Source organism: Saccostrea echinata, unplaced genomic scaffold, assembly GCF_033153115.1.
Source record: "Saccostrea echinata isolate AGI-Se365-2 ecotype Australia unplaced genomic scaffold, CSIRO_AGI_Sech_v1 ptg000002l, whole genome shotgun sequence".
Classification (NCBI taxonomy): domain Eukaryota; kingdom Metazoa; phylum Mollusca; class Bivalvia; order Ostreida; family Ostreidae; genus Saccostrea; species Saccostrea echinata.
Genome location: NW_026889751.1, coordinates 4,661,062 through 4,681,826, shown reverse-complemented (window position 1 = coordinate 4,681,826; position 20,765 = coordinate 4,661,062). Strand labels below are relative to the sequence as shown.

General features: G+C 32.7%; 2 protein-coding genes across 2 annotated transcripts in view; both read right to left on the bottom strand.

The window, feature by feature from the left end:
- LOC133205673 (actin, cytoplasmic-like) overlaps positions 1-20,765 on the bottom strand; it is a 222,067-nt gene that overhangs the window by 62,862 nt on the left and 138,440 nt on the right. The gene's annotated exons all lie outside the window — the stretch shown is intronic.
- On the bottom strand, positions 389-19,889 carry LOC133205610 (uncharacterized). The gene is made up of 22 exons (XM_061341452.1): positions 19,797-19,889; positions 19,505-19,609; positions 17,175-17,275; positions 16,719-16,847; positions 16,183-16,317; positions 14,215-14,276; positions 14,047-14,108; positions 13,781-13,896; positions 13,246-13,441; positions 12,402-12,467; positions 12,047-12,207; positions 11,558-11,713; positions 11,204-11,362; positions 9,576-9,660; positions 9,200-9,384; positions 8,832-8,915; positions 7,386-7,604; positions 5,847-5,965; positions 5,129-5,263; positions 3,911-3,989; positions 3,102-3,225; positions 389-2,686 (listed from the first exon to the last, which is right to left on the bottom strand). Exons 1-22 carry the CDS (start codon positions 19,885-19,887, stop codon positions 2,484-2,486), a joined length of 2,772 nt encoding a protein of 923 aa, XP_061197436.1. The 5' UTR covers positions 19,888-19,889; the 3' UTR covers positions 389-2,483.

Sequence of the window (20,765 nt, the reverse complement as noted above, 5' to 3'; positions counted from 1 at the left end):
AGGTGTACAATTTGACAGTGACGGATCGCAGAAAGTATACAAAACCTCATCATTTACATAAAGTTCAATCTGAATTGCACTGTTTCTGGCATGTATACTGTTTATTGCTTGAAATGGCTTTTAACTCACATGGAATTGCATGTGGAATTCCATTGCGCTTGAAACATAAAGCGCACAACAAGTTGCCATCTAACATGTCTACAGTTGAATGTATGCAACTCTTCTGCTGGTTCTATTTTGATAAAAGAAAATAATCATCCTTTGTAGTTTTATGGAGGTGCATCTTGTTAAAGCGGGGCGACAACTCTTCAAGAGGTGACGGCAGGAGGAGTTATCTTTCTAATTCAAAAAGCACTCGTAATTTTTTGTAAAAAAATATTTATGTGTATATAAAGTTAATAAAATATAACAACTATTTATAAAGAAAAAAAAGTAACAGAAGTATAGAATGATATAAAGGTCTATTTTAAAGCACAGCCAGCTGCACTTGTAAGTTATCTACCAAAAAATAATACACAGCCATAGTTGTTGTTCAAAAAATATACCAAGCCATCTGGAAAATGTAACAAAAAAAAATTCTTTGTCTTACTTCTTATTTAAAATGAGGCCATTTCAAATTTTTTTTCTGTTTAGCATCCCCATGCACATGGTTTTTGACAACCCATATCAGAAAATCCACTAATTCAGAAATCCAGAAATTTATTATTTTGTTGAAACCTTTTGAATTCCGGCAATTCCTTTCCATAATTGTCAAGAATCTTACAAATTAGGTATATACTTTGAAATATATCTTTCGACATGAAAAATGAATAGTGGAATCAAATTCTTTATATGGTGTCATTTCTATATCACGATTAGTGTGTGTTTTATTTTTAAGCTTATGTTTTTTTGTGTGTGTTTTTTGTGAATAGGTAGATAGGTTTTTGAATGATAGGTGGACACTTAACATAGAAAAACAATTGGAATGGCCTAATTAAAATTTAACAGAAAGCTACAATTACTACAGTACTCTAAAGAATAGTTTTCCAAAATTTTTAGGTCAAATCTTTACAGTTAAAATAGAATGATAATTTTTTTAAAAAATACTTTTCAGTTCTAAGCAAGAGCTTAATTAGTGGTGATAACATTTTTTGAAATCTGCCTTTTGTTTTAAGATTTGAGAAACTTATTTGCATTCTGAGATGGTAAATGATATATGAAATGAAAACCCACAACTATGGTCTTCACAAGAAATGAATACAAATAACATTAAAAAAAACGGTTGTAATTTGTTTTTAGTAAGCATGAAGTTCATAAAAAAAATTAATGTTGCTGGACGGCTTGATAAATAATCACAGCTCAGGAACAGTAAGTAAAGGTCAAGGTTAACTAACAGCTATGAATAACAACATAAAAAAAATCTTCACTAAAATGACACAAGTGACTAATGAGACCTGTGTAGTACAAACCAGATTTAAACAACTTGCAAGAAAAACTCTCACACATCCTTGGTATTCACTTTCTCTGTGACAGACTCTCCCTACATTCAATGCTGCCTTCTTATAGAAAGTACAATGATACATAATCAGGGTACACACATTGACATATCAATATTATACATTAAATAATGCATTCCATCATTAATATGTAACGTTTACATACATTGCTTATGCACACAATCAAAAATATTCTTCTTTCAATGCATGGAAAAGGGAATGATGAAGATAAAATATTAAAATACAGCTAGTGTAAATAAACCAACTTCTATTTATTTTGATCACTGTAAATCATCAAATTTTCACAATTTTTACAATTTCTGGTTATTGTTCTATTTAATCTTCAATAATACTCACGTGAGAATGAAATTTTTGAGAGCATGAAAATAAAGTTCTAGCAAATAAAAAGTGATTTACAGTATTTCCTTTGTATCATTTATCATAACCCTTTGGAGATGATTAAAATGTAAAAGTCAGGCCAAAAAAAAATTAATCTTAGGTTTCTTGTCCAAAAATTTCAAAATTTAATGTGATAGGATTTTTTTTTATTGGAGCAGGTGTTATCTCTTTTTTCCAGAATTTACTTTTTAGTTCTCCAATGTCTCCAAACATCTGAGTAAAAGTTAATTCATAAAATACCATTTTAACAAGAAAAATAAAAACGTCTATCTATTGACTGATATGAAAAGGGGAATAACCCAAATTGCTTTTTCAACTTGGAAAAATAAAGAATTGAGTTATTTCCCTTTTCAATATGTTCAAGAAAATTGATCGATGCGAAAGTGTTTGACTTGATGTGGTGGTGCCTGAGAAGCTAGAGATGATTTTTTTAATGGCCTCAGCATTCACTTTTTAGAGTTACATCAGTTGCCTGAAAAGCAACAGGGCATGCAGGGGACAGGTGGTTACAGATCATTTCAACAGTTGAAAAGAATGAATACCGTAAATGTACAAATTAATCCGTTCTTGCTTGGGATGCCATTTCTTGACAGATTTCAAAACAGCTTCCTAAAAATGTTCTGTTTGAGTCATGTATTTATTTGGATTTGCTAAGACTTTTTCTGTATATTTCTGGATATTTTCTTTGAAGAACCATCTTGGAGAGTTTTTGTTTCTGCCCAGTGGTGGATAAAATGCAGCTTTTCTATGATCGTTTCTGAACACAATACACATTCTTGGATAGGAGTACATACTCTCAACATCTCTGTCCTCTGGAAAATTAAATAATGCAACTTAATGAAACACTTATTCCAGTGTAAAAATTTTCAAACATAAAGTCCCTAAAACTGTTGCTTTACAGAACTTTTCCTGAATGAAATCCATGGATTCTGAAGCTGAGACTAATTCCACTTTTACAGAGACCCTCCATACTAATTAACTCAACAAATCTTCACATATTCCTATAAAAGTTATTAACATGTGAAATTACTTTTTGGAGTGACCAGACATCTTGAATGTTTGCTTTGACTGGTATTTGCTGTTTCTTTGCTTTACCCTACTCCAGATTAACTAAATCTTTTCCCATTGCTTTTTTAAAAAGATTCAAAACTTCATTTTTTGCAACAGAAGCCAACACTTGACCACATGACTCCAAAAGCAATCTCATTGTACTGAGGATCACTTTACCTCTGATGAGGGTTTTTTGGTAATCAGCTGGAACAAACTGTCCAGCCCAGGCTGGATATTGATTGACATCTAATGTGGTCACCACCAGACGGTCGTACAACTCACTGGCTACAGCATGCAGTGTCTATAATGAAAAGAATTTTTAGTGAGCAACAACTCTGTAACAACAATTTTTCAGAATATGTTTCTTTTAGAGAAAATTAATCTATGAAGAGACCTAGAATCTTTCCTTGAATTAAAAAAAAAATTTCAAGATCGTGATTGAAAATAAAAACCCATAAGCCAGCTTAAGTTACTGTCTGTATTCTATGTGCATTAGAACATATATAGTACAGGAAGATTTATTATGTTCCCCAAAGTACGATTTGTAATAAATTATTTTCACTTTCTTTTTCTTAATTCTTCTCCAGTAAATTATGTCTGTGAGAGTTCTCGTAAATTACTCATCTGATTGAGATGAAGCCTTTTAAGGATTAACAAGCATGTTATGTAGATATGTGAAATGACTAATTGAAATACATGATGCTTTATCAATTAATTTTTTTTATGAAATGCTTTAAAACTCTATATACAAACATATTAGTAGTGTAGACAGGATAGTGAGGTTGACTTAATATGAAAGTACCTGCACACCCATATGATTGGCTCTGATTGGCTGACACAAAAATCTCAATTACTTTCCCTTTTTTGATGAAATACATTGAAATTAAAATTTAGCCATAGATACTTTCTGATTCTTAAATTTGACATGTACAGCATTCTTGAAAACATGCATATGCAAAAAAAAAAAATCTTTTATTGTATAATACCTGCAGAAATGGTGAGTCTTCTGTTATGTTTTCTTGATGTATGAGAGCAATCAGGATAGGTAACTCCTCATCTTCTGACCTGTGAATTTATTAGGTATTATATCTGACCTGTGATATTGTATAGGTGTTATATCTGACCTGTGATATTATATAGGTGTTATATCTAACCTGTGAAATTATATAGGTGTTATATCTGACCTGTGATATTATATAGGTGTTATATCTAACCTGTGATATTATAGGTGTTATATCTGACCTCTGACATTTTTGGTGTTATATCTGACCTGTGATATTATATAGGTGTTATATCTGACCTGTGATATTACAGGTGTTATAACTGACCTTTGACATTATATAGGTGTCATATCTGACCTGTGATATTATATAGATGTTAAATCTGACCTGTGACATTATATAGTGTTATATCTGACCTGTGATATTATACAGGTGTTATATCTTACCTGTGATATTATAGATGTTATATCTGACCTGTGACATTATAGGTGTATCATAAGGACTCCTAATATCTTCAATCATTTGGGAGATAAGGAAAAAAATTCCACTCCAAATCAAAACTTGATCTTTCTTTGAAGTACATGTATTTTCTTCAACTTAAAACTTCTTAAAATGTAATATAATGTTTTATGGAGCATGAGGAGAGCACAGTTGTATTTACTACTGGATATATGTACCATCAAAAATCTTTATATGTATATACATTTAATTTATATCAACCTCTTCACTGAAAGGTAAAGGTCCGAAACATTCAGTCTAAACTGCGACATCACGTCATCATATATTAGTTGCCCTTCCATAGCAGAGTATTAATAGTGCCAGATCTTCACGATAACTCTATTGGTTATCATCACATGGAATGTGATAGGGAAGGAGGTCTTGAATAATTGCACACACAAAATTGCTTGAAAAATGTGTCAATCTGAGTTCAAGATTCTTTTTCTTCAATGTTAGACTATATAGCTCACTTCACTCTATTTTACAATTTTCAACTAAAAAAAGTTGACTTTTTCTAAGCTCCCCCTTTCATTTGATTTGATTGATATTCTTTTTCAAGTAAAATACAACTTTTCTACAATACATATTAAACACAGGCCTAATTTTAGATGTGGTATCTCAGATAAGCATATACAAAGAAAATCTGACAATATAAGTGCTTTACTTCACATTAACATTACATGTGATGATAGATATCTTACCCACCTGATTTCTGTGTGGAAAGCATCTGAGGTGATGTGGGTGACTGGGAGACGGGCGTGGTCCAGTGTGAAGGTCATGATAAAGTCTGTACACACACCATGGTCATCCTCACATCTTAGGGTAGGGCCAAATGCATACCTGGATATACAAAAAGGTAAGAATAAACAATAGGTTCATTGTTCTGCTATGTTAAAATGTCAGATTTCAAGACTGCATTCAATATGCATTTGTGCAGTTACAATCCTGAGCCCATGAAATGTTTTATTTTCTAAAACTCATCTGTATATAATTTGAATCCATTCAACAAAATGACCATTTATTAGGTCACAGAAAAATTAATTGCATGGACTATTCTAGATGTAACAATTATTATCAAAACATTTAATTTGTGGTCATGTGATAAACCTGTATCTATCTTTGATATATACACATTGCTAAAATAGTGCTATGTAAGGGGAAACATTTGCAAATTTTGTGTCATATATTGAGCAGCTAAAGTCTGTTCCATATTACAAATTTCTCTTTAAACAAATAATTTCTAGGAAGTCTTTCTGTTATTTCCTGGATCTTAAATGACTCTACCAGAAAAAAAGAATTAATTTTTATGACATTTGAATTTCCTGCTACATTAATGTTTCTAAATGACAAAAGGAAGTTAGATTTACATCAATATACAATAAGTTACCTTGTCCCATATGTAATTTTTCAGAGGATGACCAACCTGTGCTTTCTGTGAAATCTATGAATGGCAGTTCCTTCTTGTTCCTCTAAAATGGCTGTCAAAGATTTCCCCAACTGTGTAATCACAGTTTCTGCACCATCACGCCTTTGTAATGTCAACTACAAGTACATGGTATTAAAAAAATGCATTACGTGGTATTTCTTTAGCAGAATCAATGGAGAATAATGAATTCTACCTAGCACCAAACAAAAAAAAAAATAAATTCTACATTTTTTCAAGTATGAGGGTCACTCAATAAGTAATGCAAAAGGTCATCTAAAAATAAGAAAAGCACAAGAAGCGGTTTCTTAATATTTTTAATCCCTCAAAGTATTCCCTGTTAACCTTTACACGAGGCCTAAGTCTTTGTACCCTAGACCACAAAACTTTGGCATAACTTGTCTTTAGGGATGCTCAAAAGACACTGATTGATAGCAGTCTCCAAGACATACCTGAAATTGTAAAGTCTTCCTTTGATTACTTTCTTGCACTTTTGGAATGAAAAATCTCAGCTCTGTAAACTTTCCTTTCTTTAAAATTTCCTTTATTCTTATATGCTTATTTGCAGCAGCTTTGTCAGGTATAGGAACTTTTCTGGGGCCAGTATCTGCACTTTCCTCACAAAAAACCTGCTTAACTTACTGAAAATTTACCATAAAAGTTGCCACTGATGGTCCTTACTTTGTGTGTATGAACATGTATCATTGGACCTCTTGAGCAAAAAGAAAACCAGTATAAGACATATATGCTTCTCTTGGCAATAATAGGACAGCTTTCTCTCTTTAATCTTCCTTTTGGGCTATAAAAAGTGCACCCATGTTTCATCATTCATCACCCAAGTTTATCATACCATCTCTTCTGTTAAAATTTTATTTTTTAATAGACCATTGCCACATTTAACACACATTTTCTGTTTGCTGTCTGTAAGGAAATAAGGAACCCATCTGATAGAAATATTTTTAAATTCATTTCCTTTGTCAGAACTATATTATAAACTGTTATGGTTGATGAAATATTTAGTGTCTTGGCAATGTCTTTGAATGTAAATCTGGCATTTTCAGATAACACTCTCCCCACACCATCGATATTTTTTGGTGTCCCTACAGATATAGATTGACCAGTTCAACTGAGAGCTTTTAACTCTCCTTTTTTTCTTTAGAATTTCTTAATCAACTGTAAACTGTACAGCATCAAAGACTAGTCCTTCTACATATCAAAACCATATCTCTTACATGGGTTCTTCTGCCATTTTTGCAAAGCACAATTTTCACATACACCTTCATTTTCATCTTCTTGGCAGAGATCAGTTTTAAACAGTTTTCCCACTCAGTATAGTGACCATGCTTACTTTAAAAGTGAATTTTTAAGAGAAGACAGTTGGAAAAAGCATGCAGTTTTCAGTATTTATAAGATCTTTAATAGAACTTTTCAACTGTGAAAAATTAAAATTAAACACTTCTACATTTATTATGATAAGCTGTATGTTGCATTACTTATTGAACAACCCTCCTACGAAGTATACAGCCTTTATCCTTTTACCTTGGTTACAACCAGTTCCATGTGCTGGTCCTGATATTCTCTGGCAGGTATTTCTGTGCTGTACACTGTGTAACAGACTGCCTTTCCAAACAACCTTTCACATGCAAGCCTAAAGCATTGGTAGGAGTAGTAGTAGTTGGGGTTCTTAGTGTGAGGGGGGCGGGGCAAATAGCGAGAATATCTTGGAATCAGTGTACCAATCAACCTCACATCCTCTTTCTGAAAAAAAAGATGAAACTAAAGATATAGAAAATGTACATCACTATTATCTTATGTACTTTCCATTTTCAATGAAACTAGAAATATGTCCATAGGACATGAATGCCCAACCTAGGATACATTTATATTGTAACATGAAAAGAAATGCATCACCTTTCTTTGGTCATAGATAATAGTAAAATATGATGAAAATATGAATAATTTCTACAATTTTTTCATATATATAGAACTTTTAAAGTAACTGCAAAATGAAGGAACAGGGAAGGTCACGGTCAAAAAATAATGCAACAGTTAAAAAGTTTTCACAGTGAATCAGTTTAAGAGTTTTGATAAAAATATCATCAATAGTTGCTTTGAAACTGAGTTAATCACTAAATAAGGAATGGTAAGGTCAAGGTGACAGGGAGGGTTAAGGTAAAAAAATAATATGTATCAATATATGAATTTTATTTAACAAACCTAGCACAGTTTCTTTGAAACTTTGCAAAGTGTGATGGACTGAAAAACAGGGGAATGGAAGGACAGAAGATGGACATGACAAACACAATATGCCCAGACCAAATTCAAGGCAGCTATGGCATAAAAAATTCAGGATACTATAGAACAATGGGTTTAGTGAAAGCTATCCCTTCTGTGCAGGTAATTAACACTAAAATCTAATTCAAAGATATATTCATGTGTGTGTGTGTTGCCATTTTCATTTTATGTACAGGTATGCTCTAAGCCCAAATTTTGCTTAATATTCTTCTAAGGTGCTAAGTGTTTTCTTATAATTAAAGCTAATCATTGGAGCAATACCTTAGGGATAAAAAAAATTCCATGACAATAAAACGTAAATCTGACCTATGACCAATTACCCCTAAATAAATATGGCATTGCTGATACATGTAACACTACCTATTTTACAGTCCATAGCTACTTCCATTTAAATTTTCCTAAAAAGTCTTATCATACAAGCCCTTTATAATATGGCCCCTATTTCAACGTCCTCGTATGGCAAAAAAAAACACTTCCATGTATACAGATTTATGATGTCATTTTCAGAGTTTTGATGTCACAAATATACTGAGTGACATCAAAGATATGCACATTTTCCTCATTTTTCACCGGAATAAAACATTTACATGTATTTGTTTTTTAAATTATTTATAGGAATTTTCAGCTATTGTTCTTGCATGACCTCCATATATGGAAATCTGCAATCCTGCTAAAATGTATGGAACCTACCATTTCTTCACTTGGTTTTTCAAACATGAGATTCAAAATAGATGTTCCTGCTACTTTTCCAAACCATTTCATAATATCCTTTTCCTAGAAAGAAAAATTAGAACTGCAATTTCAATGATCAATATATCTAGGCAACAATCAATATATCTAGGCAACAATCAATATATCTAGGCAACTGTCAATATATCTAGGCAACACCCAGTAGGGAATTATTAGGAATCAATAACTCAGAAGATTTAGTTTTACAAAAACTAGAAATATGGCTACTGAAGAAAATTAACTTTGAGTTACATTGTTCATAAAACATGCTTATAACTAACATACAGATGGGATAATAAAAATGCTTTTCAAGATGTGTTATGTACTACCTGAATGACCCCGTGGTAGTCAACCCTTGAGTAGGGTAGGTGTGGGGTGTTGGGAGACACACACTGGGAGGTCCCAAGCCATCCTTGTCCCCTGAAAGCTGTGATGTAAGGGTATCCTCTAATGTTGTGTGTCACACACAGTTCATGCTCCACAGTACAATTCACCAAGTACAAGGAACCACCCTCTGTGGTAAAAATAGCATCAGGAACTTAAATACAGGTCCAGCAAATTTAAAACAATTCACCAAGATATTCTTAATACAAGGATTTATTGGTACCGTGACAATTTACGGTGTCATATGAAATTGCTTCATTATTTTAATGACATAGATTAAATACTTGTTCAACAATATTAATTAAACAAAACAATACTAACCAATGAAATGAAGTGCTTTTTGCACCTTCAGTAAAGTTTCCAGACTATTAACACAACTTCTACAGTCAGCCTTCACAAATACTACCTATGACAGAAAAAAAAATACATGTACTTGTATTAAACATATTTCACAGAATGACCTGCGCAACATAACCAATTTACCTATAACATTTATAAACCTTAAAATACAGATTATATACAGATGAAGTTTGTTTAAGTGATTTGGCAGTCACAACTATATTTAGCTCATGTACCTCAACGAAGTTGGGGGAGCTTATGTTAATAGCCTTGGTGTCGGTGTCCAAGGTTAAAGTTTTTGGTGCAGTTTTCTTTTCAAGTACTTCTGTGCCCTATATTAATCAGAGATGCATGGAAGATGCTTCTAGTATGTTTCATTGTACCAGTCAAGGTTTCAGATGCTGCAATTTCAGCTGAAGAATGACCAGGTTAATGTTTTTGGAGCGGGTTAAAGTTCTTATAGCAGGTTGAAGTTTTTGGAGCAGGTCTCCTTTCCAAGTAACTATAAGCCCCATATTGACCAAACTTGCGTGGATGATACATCTGAGGATGCACACTACCATGCTTGCTTCGGATGTTGGATCTGACCTACATTTTCCAGATGAGTGACCAGGTTAAAGTTTTTAGAGCAGGTCTCATTTCCAAGTAACTATAAGCCCTATATTGACAAAACTTGCATGAATGATACATCTAAGGATGCACACTACTGGACTTGCTTCGGATGCTGGATTTGACCTACATTTTCCAGATGAGAGACCAGGTTAGAGTTTTTAGAGCAGGTCTCATTTCCAAGTAAAGAAAAGACCTATATTGACCAAACTTGCATGGATGATACATCTAAGGATGCACACTACTAAACTTGCTTCGGATGCTGGATTTGACCTACATTTTCTGGATGAGGGACCGGGTTAAGGTTTTTGGAGCAGGTCTCATTTCCGAGTAACTTTAAGTCCTATGTTGACCAAACTTGCTAAAATGATATATCTAAGGATGCACACTACTGGACTTGCTTCAGATGCTGAATCTGACTGACATTTTCTGGATGAGTGACCAGGTTAATGTTTTTAGAGCAGGTCTCATTTCCAAGTAACTTTAAGCCCTAAGTTGACCAAACTTGCATGGATGATACATCTGAAGATGCACACTACCAGGCTTACTTCGGATGCTGTATCTGACCGACATTTTCCAGATGAGTGACCAGGTTAAAGTAAACTATAAGGGCTATCTGAACCAAACTTGCATGGATGATGCATCACAGGATGAACACTCTCAAACTTGCTTCAGATGCTGGATATGACTTACATTACCTCGATGAGTGACTAGTTTAAAGTTTTAGTTAAGTCCATTCTCAAGTAACTGCAAGCCCTATCGGACCAAAATTGCATAAATGTTACATCTAGGGATGCACACTACTAGATTATTATTTGGGACTTTGCCTTACTTAAAGACAACTTTCGTTGAGGTGAGCTCTGTAATCTCTGATTACCTATGTTTTCCTTATGTTTTTAACCCTTCTTATCTCAAATGCTTGGATATATCAAAGTTTAATTTTAGTCCTGTAGAGTTCGAGATAATGAGGTTTGACTGTATTTATTATGGCATACACTCACCAGTGCTATCTTTGAAACCTCCCCTGCCCAATGATTTCCTCCAAGCAGGGGGTGTGAGGGAGCATGTGATATTTCTATGACTTCTGACCACATGTCATGTGATAAAAGGGGAACTCCATGATATTTTTTCAGCTTTTTGTCCACATTTTCAGATCCAAACTGCAATGAAAGCAGATCTTACAACTATTAATTTTTCACAACTGAAATGTCATGTATAGAGAGTGAATATCAGCAAAATTTCTACCTCCGATTTAAATATTTGTAATACAGGTATGTGATGCAAGGTTAATTTCAGATAGCAGGGAATTCTGTATATAAACATTACCTTAAAACAAAATGAGCAATGAGTTTTACCCTTTCATGCCAGCCTTTTTCCTTGATGTGTTTCTTTTGTGGTGGTGGTTTCTTCTTTATTTGTTTGACCACAGGAACAGGTGGATCGCTGTCTGTCCTATTATGTGACCAGGGATGACAAAGATGGCCCATTGGCCCCTCATCCAATAAAGAATACTGAAAAAAAACAATAACATATGGTTTGTTCTTTTTAAATGCAGGATATTTGTGAATGTAAATATATTTAAAAAATAATAAGGAAAAAAAATTCGTTAAAATTGCCAAATTCAATATACAGTCAAACGTCATTATCTCAAACTTCAGGGACAAGAAAATACTTCAAGATTTCTGAGGATTTGAGATATCCAGGGTAAAATAATTACGAAATAAGCCCTTAGGACTTCAAAATCACTTCGACATATCCATGGTATTTGAGATATCAGTGTTCAAGATACCTAAGTTCAACTGTACACGTATTCATTAATTTTGATTAACAAATTAAGCCCTGACCTGTGACGGATCTGTTTGACCATAAGGGAGGTAATCATTGAATAATCTCCCATCTTGGTAAGTAATATTAACAGTGGCTGATTTGAACAGCTGGTACAGTTCAGAGGGGGTGGGGCGGTCTTCCATCAGTCCCTCCTGAATGAGGTAGTCATTTCTCTCATCTGAACATAAAAAGGTTTCTTTTTAATTTTAAACATCACCATTTATTCATTTTGATTGTCAAGCAACTATTCAAATGCTATGGTTAAAGTTTTTGCAGACAAACAGACAGATAGACTATATGTACAAAATTTCTGATTACAAAGGTAAAAAAAAAAATTGTTGAGATATACACATATATAACATACAAATATACCTGTATGAAACAGTATGGTAAATGGTACATTTCTGGCAACCTTGCTTCTGATCCATTTGGACACCACTGTAGAACAAATTAATGTAAAAGCATCTTGATAAAAAAAAAAAAAACTAATAAGGGAAGACTGACTGACAGACAGATGGAGAGGAAACCTATTGTCCCCTCATTTCACATATAGGGCACTAAATAATTCCTTGCTGAAAATTTAAACTCATACGAGACTCATACACATACTTACTGTATGTGTACTTAAAAAAGCAGGCTTCATATTTTAGCGGCTTTGGTGCAGGCAACGATGCGCTAATTCATGAATACCGCTAAGAAATCATTTAGATATGCAATATACAGCATGGACATGTAAATCGCTAATTGATTTCGCCAACAATTCCATACCTAGTGATTGCGCTAAATTTCGAATACACCAATTTATGTACACGTACAGTATTTAACATGTTCCTCTACAAAAATAAATATTTTTAAAGTATTTTATGTGTACATGTGTCTTGTCATTTACCATATTAAATGGAACTAAAAAAGGAAATATTTTTGGAGGGCTTACTTGGTGAACAAACATAATTTAATTGGATGATACTGCTTTAAAATGAAATAACTTTAGGTGTTTTTAGTATTTGTATCACACATTAAGCTTTTACAACATTCATTTGTTCTGTGACTTCATTTGCAAACTGTGCCTCAGTTTAACAATTAAGGTAATATTGGAGCATATTTCTTCTATCAAATCACGATCAAAGGCGGTATTTCACCAGATGACCTGCCCCACATAGTAAGCTTTATACATGTGACGATACACATTATTGTAAGACAAATGGCAGAACTTTACATTTTTTGCCAGCCTCCTGTGCCAGGTCCACCATTCCATACTCCAGGGACACCCCCAGTTCCTGGAACTCCTCCACACTCCTCCTGAAGGCTGACAGATAGGCCTTAACATTTCCTCCCCAGTAGGCATAGAAAACTATAACCTTGGGGATGTAACGGGTTCCTCTCAAGGTCATCACATTCTTCTCAAATTCTTCCTAATATGAATATTAAATTTCCATGTACATGTACAATGTAATATCAAAAATTGAAAATGTGAAAAGTTAACAGTCAAATGATAGTTAAACAACATTTTTTATCACTAACTCATACAAGTCTATAGCTCATTTTTGCTGATAAAAAGGAAAAATAAAAGCAGATTTCAATATTTTGATAGTTCTTAAATGTTGTACATGTATTTTTAATAATTGATTAAGGTGAGACAAAATTTTAGTTAATTGTCTGCAATATGCTATGAAGCCATTAGTCTGACAAATATACATAGATTTTCATATTTCAATGTCACAAGTGTGCATAATTTAATCAAAGGAACATACTTCAGTGTAACGATTTATTGAGCTGATCTGTGAAGCTACCAGGTGGATGTCTAACATTGCAGTCTGTATATGCTGTCTTGAGAATAACCGACGCATCAATTTGTTCCCTTTTTTACCTGTAAACAATTGAAATTTTTTTTTTATAAATTGTATCCCACACATTTTTGTTCTAAATAATTATATTTTCAACTTTTCTAAAATAAATATTTAAGGGAAACTGTTGACCTAGAAAAAAATTGAGATACTACAGCCTAAACCTGACTTACCATCTTTCGTTATCACGAGAATAGAAGGTATATCTGGCACCTCATAAATCTCTCTTAAATCACTATAATAAAAAAAAAGAAGAAATAATGATTTTCAAGAGAAAGAGAGATCATAAATTACCGAGATGTCCATAAAAACTTAGAATTCAATCTTGACTTTTGACTTACTTGGTGTGAATGGAGTAAGGATGTATGATGAAGGCTTTACAACTGGGTGTGTTCTCAGCGAGCTGTACAAGAAAATACAAAGATTAATTACACTTAAAGTAGGAAGAATATTAAGCTTAAAATCAATGTTCCATAATAATCAAAAAATATCCATGAACTGATTATAATGCACCACTAAATAGGCATCAAAGATAATGATGAATTTTTTTCAATGCAGCCTGGTGGATAGATGTGTTCTTTAGTGAAAATTCAAATTTGGGATAGACATTAACTTACAGATTCACTTGGCCTTTGGGCAAGTGAACTCAAACTTTGACTTGTACAATGGAAAACTTTTGTGCCCAAAATTAAGAGAAGAAAATAATTTGATTTTATACTGTAAATGTTATGAAAAAAATTGTGACCAGATACACTACTGTCTATTTGGCAAGTTGAGCTGCCAGAAAGAAATGTCAGTGCTATGTCTGTACATATATGTGTACATGTACAACTGTCCTTGTCAATTTAACTTGTAAACTTACAAAACTCACACTACCATGCAGCAGTAACATCTCCCTTGAATAAAATTCATATTTTTAAAAACTATTATAGGTAGGATCCTTTATGAATTTTGATTTTCAGAGATGACTGTGAAGCAACATTTGAGGAAGACAGTTATTATGAAACATACATATCTTGATCAGGATACCTCATGTTTTTGAATAAATAATTCAATTGCCTAATACATGTACGTAGGTAACAAAGCTGTAAGATGTAGAGCATATTTACCAGAAAAGAAAAAAGAATAACAAACCAAATTTCTGAATGGACAGTATAATCTAGAAACACTACTGAATGCAAAAACAATGTCAGTCACATTTCAGACAGAAAACAAGTGTTCAATTTATTGTTTTATTTATAAAAATTAAGCTAGATAACAATATACATTTCTATCAGGAACATTCACTTGCCCGATCAAACAAGTATGTTGACAGTTTCATTTGCCCGAACTGAGAATTTACTTGCCCCTGGCAATCGGACAACCATTAATGTCCATCCCTGCAATTACATCTGCAACTTAAAATGCCATAGCGTACCTTCACTCTTAATAAAACATTACATCTAGCTTCAAAGAAACCATTATAGCGTGTATCAAAGACATGAATAATTCATTTTTAAACATGTTAAAACTACACTGTAATCTGTTACTCTGAATGATAAAACTGAAGTGCAAAAAATTGGAGTGTAATTCAGCCAAGCAACACTAACATTTTGGAAAGTGAACAAAATTACATCTTCCACTTTCCCCACAGATAACTGAAAATAACAGATTTTTTGTAAAAAGCAAGAAATGAAATAAGTTATCTCCCTTTAACCACACATCTCGGCAATTTAACTAAGATACATATACATAAATTCCTAGATGCCTGTTTTCCCCCTTCCAAAATACTTTCACATATGTATTATGTATCATAAATATGTCTGAATTCTGAAATACATACATCCAAGAAAATCTTTTTAAATTTTACAATACAACTGTTTAAGCAGCTTTGAGAAGTGCATTAACCATGGTCTATGAACCAATTCAAACCAGTTTTTTACACATCCCCAATCTTGCTTCTGATTTTAGATTAATTATGAAATGATTATACATAGTTATCTCTTGAATTATTATGAATACAGTTGAACTTCATCGTCTCGAAGACCAGTATTGGAATATCATGGATATGTTGAAGTGATTTGGGAGTATCAACCTCTTAACATTTTCAAGTATTTTATCCTTGATATCTTGAATCCTTGGATATCTTAACAGTTTTTTTTATTTGTCCCATCGAATTCGAGATAAAGAGGTTTGATCGTTTATGCATACTGTTTTTTATTATAACTTTACTGGTTTTCTCCTGAAAGTTAGACTAAATAATCCATAAAACCTGAAATATTAACATACCATGATGACACCAGAGAGTTATTTCTCTTTATAGGTCCTACCTGGAATACCTTTTCTTCCACATGGTGATGATTATGATGATCTGGGAAAGCTAGGATGGTTATATTGTGTGTTTCTATGGCAACTCTAACAAGATCAGGAGAGGCGTCCTGCAGCTGTTCACTGTGTCGATCAACCTACATACAAAGATGTGCTTTTTGTTTAACACTTTTTAGTTTGTAAATACTGGTTCCCAGTTGTACAAAACATAGAATCATGCTTGGCAAATTTTGAAATAGTATAAAAATTGATTTTGTGTATTTCTTGGTGAAATAAACATTGATTGATAACAGCCACACATTAGTGCATTCACAGTCAGCACTTGTTTAAATACTGTACCCACATGTACCTGTGGTAAGTTGTTACTGATTATTTCTTTTTTTCAATCTTACTAATTTATTAAATACTGTACCCACATGTACCTGTGGTAAGTCGTTACTGATTATTTCTATTTTTCAGTCTTACTAATTTATTAAATACTGTACCCACATGTACATGTGGTAAGTTGTTACTGATTATTTCTATTTTTCAGTCTTACTAATGTATTCAGCCAATGGTTGAGGAGTGATTTTTTTGATTTTCCTTCATACAGATATGATGAAGACTGTCCCAGATAACACTTGACTGCTGGCATGTGCTCTGGTTTTCTCTCCCTCACCAATTCATGCTGAAAATTTCAAACAATTTTTAAATGTACAAGTAAGTTATAAAAATTACATCAAAAGAAACTTCTACAAAATAAAGAAATGCAATCAAAATATATGATACCCCTCCCCTCCCCCCCCCCCCCCCCCAAAAAAAAAACAAATAAAAAAATTATTATATTCTCATTTAAAAGAATAAAGCTTGGCGTGATTTTATTTACAGATTTGATGAATTTCAAGATAAATAATTATGAACAGAATGTAATTTATTTCTAGGATGAGCTGTTCTTAAACAATGAAAACAGACAAATGATTAAGAATGTTAGGTTTAATAATAAAAATGTACTCACTCTATCAAATGAATAAGACCCAAATTGCCAGTCTTTGTAACTGCTTGATTCATTTTTCCATAAGGTATAAATATGTTTCTCTAGCTTAGATCCTTCAGTTGCTGGGAAAAGAGGTATAAAATTAGAGACAGGGTTTGATAATTGTATTCCAGCTGCTCAACATTAGTTTTAAAACAAACTAAACCAGTCAGACTAGTACCAGAAAATTTTACTACAACTGACCTCAACTTTACTAGACCTGGGCTAATATCTGTGGATCACTGAATAACTCAATTACCAGTAATGTTAAAAGAATTATTTATTATGGATTACAAGACGACAGATGTGGCAGTGAAAACCCTAAAGCCAGGGCACTATGTCTATTGAAGCCTTCTTCTTGGAAGCCAATATCACAAAAAAATGCAAACATGACAATTTAGTGTGATATTAACATGACAAAAAAAAAACAGTCAAATAAGGACATGGTCAATGTAAATTAATCAATCTTTATTGTAAGTTAGTTTTTTGGTGCAAAAAAAAAAAAAACTGAATAAACTTCTTTTCATTGAGCTTAAGAAAATATCAGAAAGGGAAATGTATCATATTTCAACTCAATTTAGTTCTAGGCCTAGTTAAACTATGACTGATCCCATGCACAAAATAACAACAGAATAAACTAGACCGGGCAAAACAATTACTAGGCTGAGTCAGTTGGACGTGTTGAGCCCTGTATTCCTCTTTATCATGAGGTGAAATGATGTCAAATTGAAAATTCCAAATGGGAACTCCAATAGGTAGCTCTGTACTTATGAATAAGTAGAGACTAGTCTAGATAGACAGTACTGTATTATGATTTATCAATGATTTCTGAAGACCCAAAAGAACCTTATTAATTTAACCTGTCATTAGAAATACATGTTCTGATCATGACATGGTGATTTTTCAACATTTTTAAAAAGGTCCTGTTTCTTTTGAACTATGAAAAATTATCAAAATTTTCAACAAATTTGGAAAAAAAAACAATAAAAAATATCATAGTAAATACTAGGTATAAAGCTAAATAAATTATATCATATAAAACTTGATTCAGGGATAGACATTAATTTCCAGATTCACTTGCCCTTCGGGCAAGTGATCTCAAACTTGACTTGTCCGAATGCAAAACTTGGTTGCCCAAAATTAGGAAAGAACTTAAGAGGAAAATTATTAATTACTGTAAACGTTATGATAAGAAAAAATGTGACCAAATACACTTCTGGCAAGTTCTGATTGGCAATTTGGCAAGTTGAACTACCTGAAAAAAATTCTTCTTTTTTTTCTTTTTTTTTTTTTGCTGCATTTGTACATAAATGTATACCACTGTACTTGTAAATTAAACCTGTTAACACACACTGCCATGCAGCAATAACCCTCCGTTTCCCTTTCATAAAATTCATATTTTTAAAAATATTTTTTGGTAGGATCCTTTTGTGAATCGAGATTTTCAGAGATAACTGTGAAGCAACGCTATAAAAGGAAGCTAGTTGCTACGAAACATACATCTTACCTTGACCAGGATACATTGTGTTACACTGTAGTTATATTCTGTGCGTAAATAAATAATCTAATTTTCTAAAAAGAAGTTAACAAAATTTTGTTAGACTTAGAGCGTATTTACAATGAAAGAAAATATCGAAACTGAATTTTAAATAATCTGTATAATCCAGAAACACTACCAAGGTATTCCGAATGCAAAAACATTGTCAGTCAAGTGTGTGGCAGAAATCAAGCGTTCAATTAATTTTTTTATTTATACATTAATGTAAACTAAATAGATATGTACATTTGTATGAGAAAAATTCACAAGTATGTTGACAATTTCACTTGCCCGAACTGAGAATTTACTTGTCCCGGGCAATCGGACAACCGTTAATGTCGATCCTTGTTGATTTATTTTAATTCTATCTTTTGTATTACATCTCTTTAACACTTTAAATTGATAAAAAAATATCTCTAAATTGCAGTGACCTTTCCTTTTTCTACAAAGGTTTTTTTTTTTTTTGGGGGGGGGGGGGGATATAAGTTCAATTGAGAAAAATTCTTTAATTCTTGTAAGGGGAAATGGCTGATATTTGGACCTTACTTGGCTAAAAAAAAATCACTGGTGACATGTCTACCCAGCAGACCTTTCAACATTGTTTCAACAAGGCTGAAATGATTACATACCTAAAAATTGAAATAACATTAAATTTTGGTTGAAAAAGGAATGGATGCTGAAATCTTATGTTGATATAGAGTTGAGCTTTAATACATCTTAAAGCTCATTTGCAGTTTCATATTTCTTCTTTCAAGTAACAGAATTATATACAAACCAGTGTTCCTAAACAAGATGCAAATAGGCAAGTGTCTGGACGACTTGATGTGCCTCTCCATGGCTGATGGAACAAAATCTTGGAAATACACCAACCCATTCCCATCTAAATAATAAAACATGCTTACTTTTTACCACAATATATAACTGGCAGTATTTATGATGATTTTACATAGGTCTGATGTAGTCAATTTATTGTTGTTCTGGTTCACATTTCCAATAGAAAATGGAATGGTCGATAAAAATCCTTGAAAATATAAATAAATTTAAATATGGATTGACAAATTAATTACCAACTAGCTGTATACTGCATAAAACAAGGAATAACAAACAAATAATTGGAAAGTTTAGAGGAAACCGTCTTTTCCTCTGCTCTTCGGTCATGTTTGGACGACCATTGGTGGAATATTTTGGAATAACGATCCCGATGGGATTGAACAACGTTCGATGAACACAGATGATTACGCGTAGATTCAAATTGTCACATATAGACTGAAACTTACTTTAATATGAAACTAGTCAGGATTCATTTTGGCAAACACATATCTCATTATAGTAGTAAAATATACCCAAATACTGAGTGTAATGGTAACCGTCTACATGAAAATAATATTGTGTAGGGTTTACATTCATTGAACGCAAACAAAAATCGATGCATGGACCTGTTTACTTTTTTGACTGATTCTGAATAGGAATGACACATTCTTTGGTGTTCAAATTTGAGACCAGTTGTGTGTCTTTTTTTTTTTTTTTTTTTTTTTTTTTTTTACAAATCTATATTAATTTTTGCACACATTTTATGACTTAATACAAAATCTTACAAAATTTCTAAATATACCAGCCCTTGCAAACATTATTCAGGTTATCTACACTAACATAAATCTATTAGATTTATTGCTGATTTTTTAATAAAAATTCATTTGTGAAATTTATCCTTCATTTCAAGAGAGAAAATTTCTGTAGAGAGCAGGATTTCAAAAAAGAAAATTTCTTTAGAGAGTGGGATTAATATTATAAGCCTATTGCCTTGTTTCCCAATCTCAGCTATACTACTATTAGTATTTGTGTGTTTGTAATTTCGTCAATATTCATGACCGTAGGAACCGGGGGGCACGGGGGGGGGGGGGCGTGCCCCCAATAATTTTGCCGATATATAGAATACCGCGACTATAGAAAACATAGCTACTATATGCTTGTGTCCCCTCAATAATAACGTCTGTTGGCCTTTTTTTTTTTTTTTTTTTTTTTTTTTTTTTTTTTTT

What these genes read in the sequence shown, in the direction of transcription:
- LOC133205610 (XM_061341452.1), bottom strand. Translation starts at nt 19,887, where the DNA reads ATGACCGAAGAGCAGAGGAAAAGACGGTTTCCTCTAAACTTTCCAATT. An exon ending in CAATAAATCGTTACACTGAA is followed by an intron (nt 13,442 to 13,780) that starts GTATGTTCCTTT and finishes TATTCATATTAG; the next exon opens with GAAGAATTTGAGAAGAATGT. An exon ending in AGATTTCACAGAAAGCACAG is followed by an intron (nt 5,264 to 5,846) that starts GTTGGTCATCCT and finishes TTGTATATCCAG; the next exon opens with GTATGCATTTGGCCCTACCC.